The 13966-nt window shown below is 38.5% G+C and overlaps 1 protein-coding gene across 2 annotated transcripts; it reads left to right on the top strand.

Annotated features, from left to right (window-relative positions):
- Window positions 1-5620: 5620 nt before the first annotated feature.
- Window positions 5621-13354, top strand: KERA (keratocan). Of its 2 annotated transcripts, XM_055396298.2 has the most exons (4): window positions 5621-5707; window positions 5880-5930; window positions 7252-8145; window positions 12353-13354. In XM_055396298.2, exons 3-4 carry the CDS (start codon window positions 7260-7262, stop codon window positions 12523-12525), a joined length of 1059 nt encoding a protein of 352 aa, XP_055252273.1. In that variant the 5' UTR covers window positions 5621-5707; window positions 5880-5930; window positions 7252-7259; the 3' UTR covers window positions 12526-13354. The 2 variants fall into 2 exon arrangements, with proteins under 2 accessions (XP_055252273.1, XP_055252272.1); XM_055396297.2 differs by lacking the exon at window positions 5621-5707 and having other exon boundaries at window positions 5730-5930.
- The last annotated feature ends 612 nt before the right edge of the window (window positions 13355-13966 follow it).

Below are 13966 nucleotides of genomic sequence, written 5' to 3'. Positions count from 1 at the left end.
CATAGGTCCTAAGAGTGCCTAATAGTTCAACTATTGCTAAAATAGGCACATCAGATACATATACCAACAAAATTGAAATTCTACTAGAGTTTTGTATCTTTTATATCTTCATGCATTGCCTTTATTTTTATCAGTTTTTTTTCCCATGTGGACCAAGTCTTTATTGAATTTGATACAATGTTGTTTCTGTTTCATGCTTTGGTTGATTATTTTTGGCAGTGAGGTATGTGGGATTTTAGCTCCCTGACTAGGGATCAAACCCACATCCCCTGTGCTGAAGGGTGAAGGCTTAACCACTGGATCACCAGGGAAGTCCTTGCCTTCTTTATTTAAATGTCAGTGATCTTTAGGAATGCAACAAGACTAATTTCCTGGTCTAAGACAGTTTAGCAAAGTATCTTTTTATCATCATTATTATTATTGTTATTTATTAATAAGAAGGAGAAGCAAGAGAAGGAAATAGAAAACATTGAAATGTGCTAACAAAAGGAAAAGCAGTTAAACCAACAAGACTTTAACTCTATCTCAAGTTTTTAGGACTTTTCTCAGGTAGGTCAAGTCCTAATCAAGAGTGTATGCCAACCTAGGTAGTCAAGAGTGTATGCCAACCATCATACACTATCCTAAAAGAAATTTCTGGGCCAACTGGTATGTATATCTTCATTATCTTCTTTGATTTTCAAACGACCCTTCATAGTAGTCAGAGCAGGTCCTTTAAGGGTAGATTTAGGCTTGTGATGGTTAAATAGCCTATGCCAGCTCAAACAACTAGCAAGATGCAACAGGAAAACTCTAAGTCACTTTTTTTAAAACCATATTTCGAAGGCTCTTCACTATGTTTCAATACACAAAGTTATATTGATAAAAAAGTCAGTTATTAAAATGACACATGTGCCTTATGCATTTGTTTGTTCACTTACTAATTTGGTAAATAGTTATTGTATACCTACCATGTCTCAAGTCCCATGGACTCTGGACAATAATAGTCTGATGATGTGATCACTCACCTAGAGCTAGACATCCTGGAATGCAAAGTCAAGTGGGCCTTAGGAAGCATCACTACAAACAAAGCTAGTGGAGGTGATGGAATTCCATTTGAGCTATTTCGAATCCTAAAAGATAATGCTGCACTCGATAAGTGCTGCACTCAATATGCCAGCAAATCTGGAAAACTCAGCAGTTACCACAGGACTGGAAAAGGTCAGTTTTCATTCCAATCCCAAAGAAAAGCAATGCCAAAGAATGCTCAAACTATTGCACAATTGCACTCATCTCATGCTCTAGCAAAGTAATGCTCAAACTTCTCCAAGCCAGGCTTCAAGAGTACATGAACTGTGAACCTTCAGATGTTCAAGCTGGATTTAGAAAAGGCAGAGGAATCAGAGATCAAATTGCCAACATTAGCTGGATCATCGAAAAAGCAAGAGAGTTCCAGAAAAACATCTATTTCTGCTTTACTAACTATGCCAAAGGCTTTAACTATGTGGATCACAACAAACTGTGGAAAATTCTTCAAGAGATGGGAATACCAGACCACCTGACCTGCCTCCTGAGAAATCTGTATGCAATCAAGAAGCAACAGTTAGAACTGGACATGGAACAACAGACTGATTCCAAATAGGAGTACAAAAAGGATTCCAAAAAGGAGTACAAGGCTGTATATTGTCACCCTGCTTATTTAACTTATATGCAGAGTACATCATGAGAAACCCTGAGCTGGATGAAGCACAGTTCAGTTCAGTTCAGTTCAGTTCAGTCGCTCAGTCGTGTCTGACTCTGCGACCCCATGAATCACAGCACGCCAGGCCTCCCTGTCCATCACCAACTTCCAGAGTTCACTCAAACTCATGTCCATCGAGTTGGTGATGCCATCCAGCCATCTCATTCTCTGTCATCCCCGTCTCCTCCCACCCCCGATCCCTCCCAGCATCAGACTCTTTTCCAGTGCACTTGAGAGAGTCAACTCTCTCAATGCACTTGACAGAGTCAACTTGTCGCATGAGGTGGCCAAAATATTGGAGTTTCAGCTTTAGCATCAGTCCTTCCAATGAACACCCAAGATTGATCTCCTTTAGAATGGACTGGTTGGATCTCCTTGCAGTCCAAGGGACTCTCAAGAGTCTTCTCCAGCACCACAGTTCAAAAGCACCAATTCTTTGGCGATCAGCTTTCTTCACAGTCCAACTCTCACATCCATACATGACCATGGGAAAAACCGTAGCCTTGACTAGACAGATGAAGCACAAGCTGGAATCAAGATTGCCGGGAGAAATATCAATAACCTCAGATATGCAGATGACACCACCCTTATGGCAGAAAGTGAAGAGGAACTCAAAAGCCTCTTGATGAAAGTGAAAGAGGAGAGTGAAAAGGTTGGCTTGAAGCTCAACATTCAGAAAACAAAGATCATGGCATCTGGTCCCATCACTTCATGGGAAATAGATGGGGAAACAGTGGAAACAGTGGCTGACTTTATTTTGGAGGGCTCCAAAATCACTGCAGATGGTGACTGCAGCCATGAAATTAAAAGATGCTTGCTCCTTGGAAGAAAAGTTATGACCAGCTCAGACAGAATATTAAAAAGCAGAGACATTACTTTGTCAAAAATGTCTGTCTAGTCAAAGCTATGGTTTTTCCAGTAGTCATGTATGAATGAGAGAGTTGGACTATAAAGAAAGCTGAGCACCAAAGAATTGATGCTTTTGAACTGTGGTGTTGGAGAACACTCTTGAGAGTCTCTTGGACAGGCAAAGAGATCCAACCAGTCCATCCTAAAGGAAATTAATTTTGAATTTTCATTGGAAGGACTGATGCTGAAGCTGAAACTTCAATACTTTGGCCACCTGATGCGAAGAACTGACTCATTAGAAAAGATCCTGATGCTGGGAAAGATTGAAGGCGGGAGGAGAAGGGGACAACAGAGGATGAGATGGTTGGATGGCACCACTGACTCAGTGGACATGAGTAAACCGAGAGTTGGTGTTGGACAGGGAAGTCTGGCATGCTGCAGTCCATGGGGTCGCAAAGAGTTGGACATGACTGAGCAACTGAACTGAGCTGAGCTGAGTCTCTTATTAGAAAGACAGTACCAAAGCCTCATCATTAAGCACTAGAATTCTTTTCTCCTCTTACCAGAATCAGGTATGATTTGGCAGAGTCTTTCATTAATTCTTGTATCAAGTAGCTTGATTTAGGTATTCTTACCATTATTTTCATTTAATTTACTGAACTTCCACATAAGTAGTTCTAAAGAAGAGTTAGAATCATCCTCCAAGAATTAGTAATCCAAGAAGGGTAGATTGAATTATTATGGGAAAAACCAAGACACAGGCAGACAGAGATAACACTAATGGTGGCAAACACCCTATGTTGTGGTCTGGAAACAATGATACCAAACCCGGCAAGCATTGCCAGTGACCCTTTTTATTTATATCATGTCTCCCAGGGTCCTTAAAATGTTATCACAAAATGAGAAGGAAGAGTTGAGAATGATTTCCAGATTTCTAGTTCAGGAGACTGAATAAGCTGATAGTGTCACTCAAAAGTACAAACTGACAGGAGCAGTTAAAGGTACAGGGCCGTGAGACCTGCAACAGGAGATGTCTATGTAGTGTGTGGATACACACATCAGGTTTTCTTCCAGAGGCTGGAGTGAAGAAAGAGCCTCAGGAGTCATCACAATGGAGGGAACGGTTAAAACTTTGCAATCGTTTAAAACTTTTGAGATCTTAGACTCTCAAAGAGCTTTAAATGCTAGAAACACTTTTTTAAAAAAAAATGATACAGGAAACACAGAGCTTCAGAATACAGATAGAGAGGTCACAAGGAAAGAGGAGGAAAAACTAGGAGAGAAGCATTTCATTAAAGGGTTGGGTCGGCATTGCTAGAAGTCACAAGTCAAGTAGGCTAAAACTGTCAGTAAATTAGTAAATACGAAGATCATTGCTGTTTTGTTTTGGTCAGAGCACTGTGAGGGAAATGGAGGGGTTAAGCACTCTATTTTGGTGGCTGAATCGTGGATGGGGTGGTGACTAGAAATGGAGATTAGAGGCAGCCAATGTACGACTCTAATTTTCCTACGATGGACATGTAGCCACATTTTTGTAATAGAATTAAGAAGTGACTGAAATAAGGTTGGCTAAAAAAGAAAATTAAATAAGACAGTAGCTGAAGGGGGTCAGATAGTTTAGAGATTATCTGTTGTTTATGTCGTAAGGGTTTAGAAAAAGAAGAAAGAGAAAAGGAAAAATGCAGTAAACAGAGGAGATCTTTGTTGTGAGAAAAAATCATGTCGGACTCTTGTGACCCCATGGACTCTACAGTCCATGGAATTCTCCAGGCCAGAATACTGGAGTGGGTAGCCTTTCCCTTCTCCAGGGGATCTTCCCAACCCAGGGATCGAACCCAGGTCTCCCACATTGCAGGCAGATTCTTTATCAGCTGAGCCATGAGGGAAGCCCTGTGAGAAAAGCAAATAACCCTTAACATTTTTTTTCTTAAGATATGAATGTGCCTGTTGGGCTAACAAGAGATCATGTCTGATTTAGATCCTGGGCTATAAAAGCCCTTAAATTGAAGGGTATTTTCCATTTGAGGGTGTAGAGTTTATGCTACAAAAAGGCTAACGTTTCCTATCCTTTACAACAAACTTGTGAGGGAGTCCAGCCCTGTGTTGCAGCTGACAAGACTGTGTTTAAGAGTAAGGAAGTAAATGGTTCAGAAAAAGCTTTGTGAGTCCAGTGCTCTCTGCTCTTCACTGTGTTCCCTCTCTGATAATACTTGCATGAGTAGTGTCAAATGCATCATATTAGTACACATTTCTTTTCCCAGAATGAGATAGATTTAGAAAACACAATGATTATTATCAATCAACAGGATAACATCTGAAAACAAGATTTTCAAAAACTTTTGTCTTTCCTTAAGAGGCATAAGTGTTTTTTTCTTTTTCCCTCAAATACAAGAACTAGAAGAAACATTGTCCTAAATTTATGTGCTAAAGAAACAAAAGAGTTCAACATAAGGTCCTATAATGCCCTAAATGCAAAACATCTGTTATAAAGAGAAAAAAAAAATCGCATTTTAATCGTTATTTGGAATAAAGCTCCCAGTATGAAATAGAGACAGAAGAATTATTTCTATAAAACAAAGCATAACAGCATAGTTAGTGCCAACATCAGGTAGAGCTTTCCAGATTTCATTTTTAAATTTCTCAAATATATTTTCTATCTCTTTTTCCCTTATCAAAATCAATATATCTAAATAGAATTTCAGCAACTGTTTTATACAAGAAAAAATGAGTAAAAGATTCCCATATAAAGAGGACATTGGCCCTTGTTTCTTTGTATCCAATTAAAAAAAGAAAAATGCTTTAAAATGTCTTTTTTGTTGTACTTGAAATTAAAACTGCTTTTAGTTTCTTGCTATTACTCCAGATCACTGCTTTACGATATCTTTGGGACTGTGAACTCAGAGTTTGAAAATGACACTGAATTTTTGTTATGGGTTCTTGAGATTAAAGTCAGAATTTTCTGTGCAGGGCTGCCTAGGTACTGAAGTGCTGTGGTTGTTGGAGGGGTTAAAGCTGGAGCCATGGATGCATATATATTAGGGAGGATTCATAAAAACACAACCGTGTAGCCTGGGTCAATCCATTACTATGAATGAGCAGTGACCAATAGAAAGGAACGAAGAAGATCCAAGAACTGAGGTAAGCAGTGTTCTGAGGCTCTGTCAAAGTGGAGACAATACATCAAAGGTGTTCATGGTGACCGGTCAGAGGAGGTTGTATTTTTTTCCTCATAGGAGGCTTGACAGCATAAAATAAAAACAAATTCCCTTAGTCAAAGTTTTCTTTTTTTTTTCTCCTTAACTGATTTTAGCAAACTTCAGCTCCAGACACAGGACTCAGCGATACATTCCTGGACAGCAAGGTAAATTATTTTTTACAATTTTCATAACTCTTAAAGTTAAAAATTCAAAAAGTTATGATTCATCTGAGGCAGGGTTACAGCGTCAATAACTAAAGCAAATCCCTATTCTGAAAAAAATAATGTTTTAATGTGTCTGGAGGATGACCAGAGGAGCATTCCGCAATCACAAGAAATTTGACAGCTTGAGGAAGCAGCTCTGTGCTTGCCTCAATTTAGTGGCGAAATCAGAAGATCAGCATTTCTAAATGATGCTCACTTTATCTTTTCCTAAGGAATCAGTAAAATTTATTTGGTCTTCATTACCAAGTATTTGAACTAAATGTACCTTGGTCAGAATGTTACTGTTATATAGATACACACACATACACACACACACATACATTTTTCACGCTAGGATAGCTCTTTGCTCCCATAGCCTTGCTGATATTCAGCTGGGAGGGTTTCTGTCTTTTAAATGTCTCACGTATCAGTAAGTGTTAACCTATGCTTGTTCGCAGCCATACTGAAACTGTGGCGATCACCTGTACCCTAAGCATGTTCTTTTGTTTTCTTTGTTAGTGACCATAGTAATGCCACTTATGTAAGTGTGATTATATCTGTATCTATGTCTATGTCTATATCGCTAGAGAGAGTTTCATAATCCAAATTTCTTGGCTAAACAGCTTGATCTTGTATTAAAATATTAGAAATATTTTCCTAAACCCCCAAAATATAACTTACCTGAGAAGTTGGGCAACAGAGCAAGCGATTAATCACATACTTTTCTTCAAATCTTAAAAACCTTCCTTCACAAAAAAACTGCTAAGATGTTGTTTGATCTCGCTATTTCTTTGGTTCAAGGGCCAAAGAGCCTGGGAAATCTCATCCAGATGTTCTGCTCATTTAGGAGCAAAAGTAAAAGCATATGCCTATTTCTTAGGAACAATGTAGACTCTAAACTTGAATTATTAAAAGGTCACTTTTTTGTACTTGTGTGTTCAACTCTGGGTTTCAGTTAACTTCCTTGTATTAAATAGCTTGAAATGGAAAAGCACTTAGAGTTCCTAAAATTTGCTTTTTCTTACTCAGTTTTCATCGTGATTGTGTTAAAACTGGAAAGTTACAAGTTGGTGAGTCAGTTTCACTTTTCGAAAATGCTTTGCAGATAGTGCTCACTAAATAGATGGGTAATGATTGATAACTATGCAGAAAATGCTGTCAAGTCTTTACCTTCCTCCCTCCCCACTCACCAAAGAAGCTATGTTTACGGATAATTTTGGTGCATGCAGTTATCTAAAGGTCAAACTCTTTAAACCTCTAATTATTATATCCCTTATTCTAGATACTATAATGGCAACCACAATCTGCTTCATCATCTGGCTGTTATTCGTAACAGATACGGTGTGGACTCGAAGTGTGAGACAGGTTTATGAGGCAAGTGATCCAGAGGACTGGACAATGCACGATTTCGATTGTCCCAGGGAATGTTTTTGTCCCCCCAGTTTCCCTACTGCTTTATACTGTGAAAACCGAGGTCTCAAAGAAATCCCTGCTATACCATCAAGGATCTGGTACCTTTATCTTGAAAATAACCTGATAGAAACCATTCCTGAGAAGCCATTTGAGAATGCCACCCAACTGAGATGGATAAACCTAAACAAGAACAAAATAACCAACTATGGAATTGAAAAGGGAGCCCTGAGCCAACTGAAGAAGCTGCTTTTCTTGTTTCTGGAAGATAATGAGCTGGAGGAGGTACCTTCTCCATTGCCAAGAAGCTTAGAACAATTACAATTAGCTAGAAACAAGGTGTCCAGAATTCCTCAAGGGACTTTCAGCAATCTGGAGAACCTGACTCTTCTTGACCTGCAGCACAATAAGCTATTAGACAATGCCTTTCAAAGAGACACCTTTAAGGGACTCAAGAACCTCATGCAGCTAAACATGGCTAAGAATGCACTGAGGAATATGCCACCAAGATTACCAGCCAATACAATGCAGCTGTTCTTAGACAACAATTCCATTGAAGGAATACCAGAAAATTATTTTAATGTGATTCCTAAAGTGGCCTTCCTGAGACTCAACCACAACAAATTATCTGATGCTGGCCTTCCTTCTAGTGGTTTTAATGTATCATCAATTCTAGATCTTCAACTGTCTCACAATCAACTCACAAAGGTCCCCAAAATCAGTGCCCATCTGCAGCACCTTCATCTCGATCACAACAAAATTAGAAGTAAGTAACCATCAGGGTGTGCCATTGACTAAGATACTCGTTAAGTTTACTCTATATCTCCTTTTGGGGTGGTGGTTGTTTCAATAATGTTGGGGTTTTATTCGAACTCTTGTACTTTTAGACTTTTTTAAAGCGTATTTTCAAGTTTTGTCTATTCACACTGTCAATGATCCAAGAGGTTAAAATCTTAGATTGAAAAAGTTGATTTTAGTAATCTGCAGAGGTATATTACCTGTTGGATAAACTAAATGTCTCTATCTTCTTTTCCTCTGAGTAGATTCTGATATTCCAGGCTCAGTGGGCAGACTTACTGAGGAAAGTGTACCAGGCACAAACAATCTCATGGATAGTAAGAGAAGGAATATGATTTAGGAAGTATCAAGAAGGGACCCCAGTCTTAAAGACTATGGAGAGCTGATGCCTACAATCACCCTAATTAGAGTTTCTGCTTTAGATCAGTGGGTTTCTCAAACTCTGGAGTATGTAGATGGGTGGCTCATTCCAGAGTTTCTGATTTAGTAGGTCTGGTGGGATCTGAGACTTTCCATAGCTAGCAAGTATCCTAGAGATGCTGATATTACTGTTTCAGGGACCATGCACTGGGAACCAATATTGTACCTTAAGGCTTTGCTCAATTGAAATTAAAACAAATGTCCCTGGAAGGTGGCAATTCCTTAGGACTAATGGCAATCAACAAGGTAGAATACTCACTCCTTTCCTGAAAATAGCTTTGATAGGAAAGAGAGAGATGAGTGCAGTGTGCCTTGGAGGCAGAGGTGCTGTGAAGGGAAGAAGCTGGAGACATTAAAGGCAATCTTGGCATCTTCACAATTATGCCTAAGACCAGGCTGACTCTGGTGTAGAAGTGGAAAATGTCTTGGTCCAGCAACAGCCTGTGCTATCAGCCTGTCAAGTATCCAGGAATTCTCCATCCTCGAACAGGCCCTTAAGGAAGAAAATCTTGAGGGGGGCTTCTGAACAACTTTATAAAATACATTCTTAAAGTGAGAATCAGTTGGATGGTTTGTAGGAAAGTAACACAGATAATTGTTAGAAGGTTGTGCTGCCTGCTTATCACTCACTAAACTTTTCTTTAAGCAAATAATTACATAAACATCCCACTTGTAAGAACAGACCATTTTTGCACTGTGTATTCTTCAGTTATTCAATATATATATATATATATTTTTTTCCTACCAGCACACTTGAGCATAAAATCCAGGAACTAATGAGCAGGTTGCTGCCACAGCAGTGATTTTTTTTGCCATGGTGATGAGACACATTGTTTAATCTTGTAGTTAAAGCAAAAGATGCAACAGGAAAATATCTTAATAGCTGAATCTGCTGTACTGAACCAATATTAACCTGTGTATGTGTGTGTGTGTGCGTGTGTGTGTGTTAGTTGCTCAGTCATGTCGACTCTTTGTGACCCCATGGACTATAGCCCACCAAGCTCCTCTGTCTATGGAACTCTCCAGGAAAGAATACTGGAATGGATTGCCATGCCCTTCCCGAGGGGATCTTCCGACCCAGGGATTGAACCCAGGTCTCCTGCACTGCAGGTAGATTCTTTACCATGTGACCCACCTGGGAAGCCAAATATCAACCTAAATAAATGTAATTTTTCCTGACAAAAGTTCTATGCTTCCACAGGTGCGTTCTTTACCTGAAAACAAAAGTTCCATAGACATTTGAGGTACGAAGTCAATTTATAAAGGGATTCCACATAGATCCCTGTTTGTGAATTGGGGATTCCCCTAAACTGGGACTATGAGCATGAGAGTATTCAGGAGTGAGGTAATGCACCTATGCAAGGTAATTACATAGCTATACAAAGTTCCCCAAAGAAGAGAAGGACTCTGTTCATCTTCTACTCTGAGTGTTTTTTTCATCGAAGTTTTCTCATATATTTCTGTTTTCCCACATTCCACCTTAATATGCTTCAGAATCACCTGGAAGGCTTATAAAAGACTTCTGGGCTCCAGTCTCTGTTTCTGACCCAGTAAGTCTGGGGTGGGGTCTACGGATACTGCTGGTCCACACTTTGAGAAGGACAAATGAACCCTCAGAGGAATCTTGTGTGCTCTTATGAATTTCTGAAGATAGAAAAACTGAGGCTCAACTAGTTGGGGGTATTTTGCCAAGGACAAAGGGTAAGTATAATAGGCAGGACCTGAATCCAAGTTTTCCCTTAGGTGATCTTTCTCAGTCCAACAGTATAATCATAGGACATTTGCTTCAATCTCTAGAGTATAAGACTTAAGACAAATTTCTAGCAACAGAGGTAAAAATCATTTTCACAGCTGCAAAGTCAACATAGAGAATTGATTTACTTGTTTCTTAATGTAGATATCAAGCACAGTCATTTCTATATTCCAAGAAAATAAATGGAAAAGAATAATTTCCCTGGCAAGAGTTCTTGGCTCACGATTATATCACACTGCGTTATAGTGACTGCTAAAATACTCAGTTCTTCTTACCACATAATCTACTCTAGTTGTTAATAAATTGGTTTCCCAGAGACATAACTTTTACATGAAGAGTTTATAGGACAGCAAATGTTTATCCAAAATGACAGAAATGTTTATTTCTTCTGAATACCTTAGGGGACTTTAAATTTGGCAATAATGTTACCTATTCAAACAAGTTGCTTCTTGGTACTCTCTCAGAAACATTACAGTTATTTCATGAAAATATAATTACATTTAGAACACTTGTTTTTTACATTCTAGTTATTCAGACATGCATGGGTTATGGGTAATAAGGGTAGTAAAGATAAGAGATAACATATCAGAAAGGATATAATCTCCCCAGTAGGCAAGTGACCCTGTGCAGTTGGAAAAGGGTGGGACTCAGCTATTTAATGAAATACCTGGCGCACATGACCTTACCCACCTGAGTCACTATTTAAGCAATACCCAGGTAGGGAATGTTGCCCAATAGATGTTGCATCACGATAAGGTGATAATACATGTGAAGAAAAATACCTCGAGGAACACAGATCTCTATAAAATGCAAGTCATAACTTTTAGCAAGTTAAATTTACAAAGTGGTATAGAATCAGAGCAAAGCACCTTTGCAGTAAGCATGCTGCTGCTGCTGCTGCTGCTAAGTCACTTCAGTCGTGTCCGACTCTGTACGACCCCGTAGAAGGCAGCCCACCAGGCTCCCCCATCCCTGGGATTCTCCAGGCAAGAACACTGGAGTGGGCTGCCATTTTCTTCTCCAATGCATAAAACCCTTCAATTCGAGTCAGTATGCACCCACAGGACACAAAAGGAAGGTCATTGCCAAAGTTAGGTGGGTCTTATCTTCTAAGGGAAGATCTCTTGCTCTACACAATTGCAAAATGGGATAAAGGGAGTATAAGGGTTCATTTGAGATCAGTAATTAGGCACACCCATCAGAATTTTGCTGGTTTACTACACCTTTCTCTGCTAAATGCTCCTAAATCTCAGTATAGACGCTGCTGCCAAGGGCTCTGATCCAAGGCAGGTGCACGATTTCTCACATCCTAACAATGTGAAAGGCTGACAGGATATTTCCTGGCTTGAATTTTTGTAATTCAATTCTTGGCAAATGTTTTTTCCCCAATTAAATACACTTAAATATGGAGATTCAAGGTTGTTTTCGGCAGGTATCATGTATACAAAGTTATTTTAATTGTACTTTAAAAGAAAAAACTTGTCATCATGTATGATTAGTTTGTGTTTGCATTTTAAAGGTAGCTTTCAAGCACTTTCTCTAATAATAGACTGACTTTCTGCCTTCACATCCATCATTTCATCCATCTGCCCATGTGCGTACCCATTCATTTAGTACCAGCTCTGAACCACTGTTTCTACCTCTGATGCCCAAATACTACCTTTCTCACTCTACAGTAATCTAATCACACCTTTTCTGGCCTGTCAAAGGAAGAAGACAAGTGATACATCATATATACCTTTGTTTCTACCAGTTCTTAACTATATGTCTTTTCTGCTGTTGTGTATTAAGTATAGCAAAATATGGACTGACATTACTATATGTACGTTGGACATTTTTTTCTGTGCATAACTTCCAACTTAGGCAAAAAGAATGTCTCTCTGCCACCTTCACAGACCAGGCCACTATGCCCTCCATAGGACTGTTTAATAGCATCTTGGTCTTCCCATCCTGAGTCTCTTGCGTTCTGGTTCATTCATTCATACTATCTTTGTCTCCATAGATGTGAACGTCTCTGTAATATGTCCTTCAACTCCTAGCACACTGCCTGTGGAAGATTCCTTCAGTTATGGACCTCATCTTCGCTACCTCCGTCTGGATGGAAATGAAATCAAACCACCAATCCCTATGGATTTAATGACCTGCTTCAGGCTCCTTCAGGCTGTCATTATTTAACTGTGTCTTCAAGAATCTAAAATTCACTTAATGAGTTCAGATTTCTGACATGAAATTGGTTACCATTCATAGGTGTAAGATAAAAATCACTTTTCTAATTGCTTATATGGCCACTATTTTTATTTGTACAACTTAGTTTTTCTAATCAAAGTTGCTTTTCCCCATATATACCACAGCCTGCTTTTCTTTAATAAAACAGGACACAGAGTCAAGATAGTTTATCAACTCAAAGATAGTTCCTTTTTGTCTCTCTCACAGCTTACTAATGCCAATTAATGCAAATACATTGTTATGCAATAGAAACGATGTATTTGTTTGCAAATGTTCAAAACTGCTTATGCAGATATTATAATCACAGTACAGCACAACAATCTAACAAGAGGTAGAAATTTCTAGAGAAAAAGAAAAAAATGAGATATTTCTTTATCAAAATTATAAAGAAATAATTAGATTCATATTGTTAAGTAGCTTTTGTAAGTATCATTTGATAATTAGCTCAAGAATTGTTATGAAATGCATCGAATATAGCAAGAAAATTTTAGCTATTTAATACTAAATAACAAAGCAATAGGAATTTTTAGCCCATTATTATTTCTTATACCTGCTGTTCTTAGGTATAGTGTAGTGTACTCTTGCAGGTAAAGTACTACATTTATTTTATCACATTTCTGAGAGAATTTTAGTGTTTTAACACTTGGAATCCAATTAATTGTAAATTGTTCAGTTCTTATATTTGCCAGTGTTTTTTTGATTTTTTGAATAAAAAGAATGAATGCTTTCTACCAAAACAGAAGTAAAATTTTTATTTTAGGAGGCTTATTCACAAGTTTTATAAAGAATATATTTTTAATAAAAAGTCTTATAATAACAGTTATTTCCACTTTTCTAGCATGTATATATCAAAATATATATTTCCCATTTTCCTTTTTAATTCAATGAACATAAGAAAAAGTTATATTCTGATCACTTGACATACCTGTTTCTCATGTGTCAAAAAATAAAACAAGATTTTGGAGACAATTCTTGAGAGTCCCTTGGACTGCAAGGAGATCCAAGCAGTCCATTCTAAAGGAGATCAATCCTGGGTGTTCATTGGAAGGACTGATGCTAAAGCTGAAACTCCAATACTTTGGCCACCTCATGCGACAAGCTGACTCACTGGAAAAGAGTCTGATGCTGGGAAGAATTGGGGGCAGGAGGAGAAGGGGACGACAGAGAATGAGGTGGCTGGATGGCATCATGAGTTTGAGTGAACTCCGGGATTTGGTGATGGACAGGGAGGCCTGGTGTGCTGTGATTCATGGGGTCGCAAAGAGTCGGACACAACTGAGCGACTGAACTGAACTGAACAAAGTATAGTTTTCTTATATTTCTGACTATGTTAAATATGTGTCATTAACAATAAGTATTCCATATAGATTAATGCATTTATTTATATATA

Source organism: Moschus berezovskii, chromosome 6 (assembly GCF_049115385.1).
Source record: "Moschus berezovskii isolate FMDL1 chromosome 6, NW_MosBer_1.0, whole genome shotgun sequence".
Classification (NCBI taxonomy): domain Eukaryota; kingdom Metazoa; phylum Chordata; class Mammalia; order Artiodactyla; family Moschidae; genus Moschus; species Moschus berezovskii.
Note: the sequence above shows the minus strand (reverse complement) of the source record. Positions and strands in the feature narration are given on the sequence as shown.

Coding starts and splice junctions, on each gene's coding strand:
- KERA (XM_055396298.2), top strand. CDS start 7,260: ATGGCAACCACAATCTGCTTCATCATCTGGCTGTTATTCGTAACAGAT. Junction 8,146..12,352: donor CGATCACAACAAAATTAGAA/GTAAGTAACCAT, acceptor TTGTCTCCATAG/ATGTGAACGTCTCTGTAATA.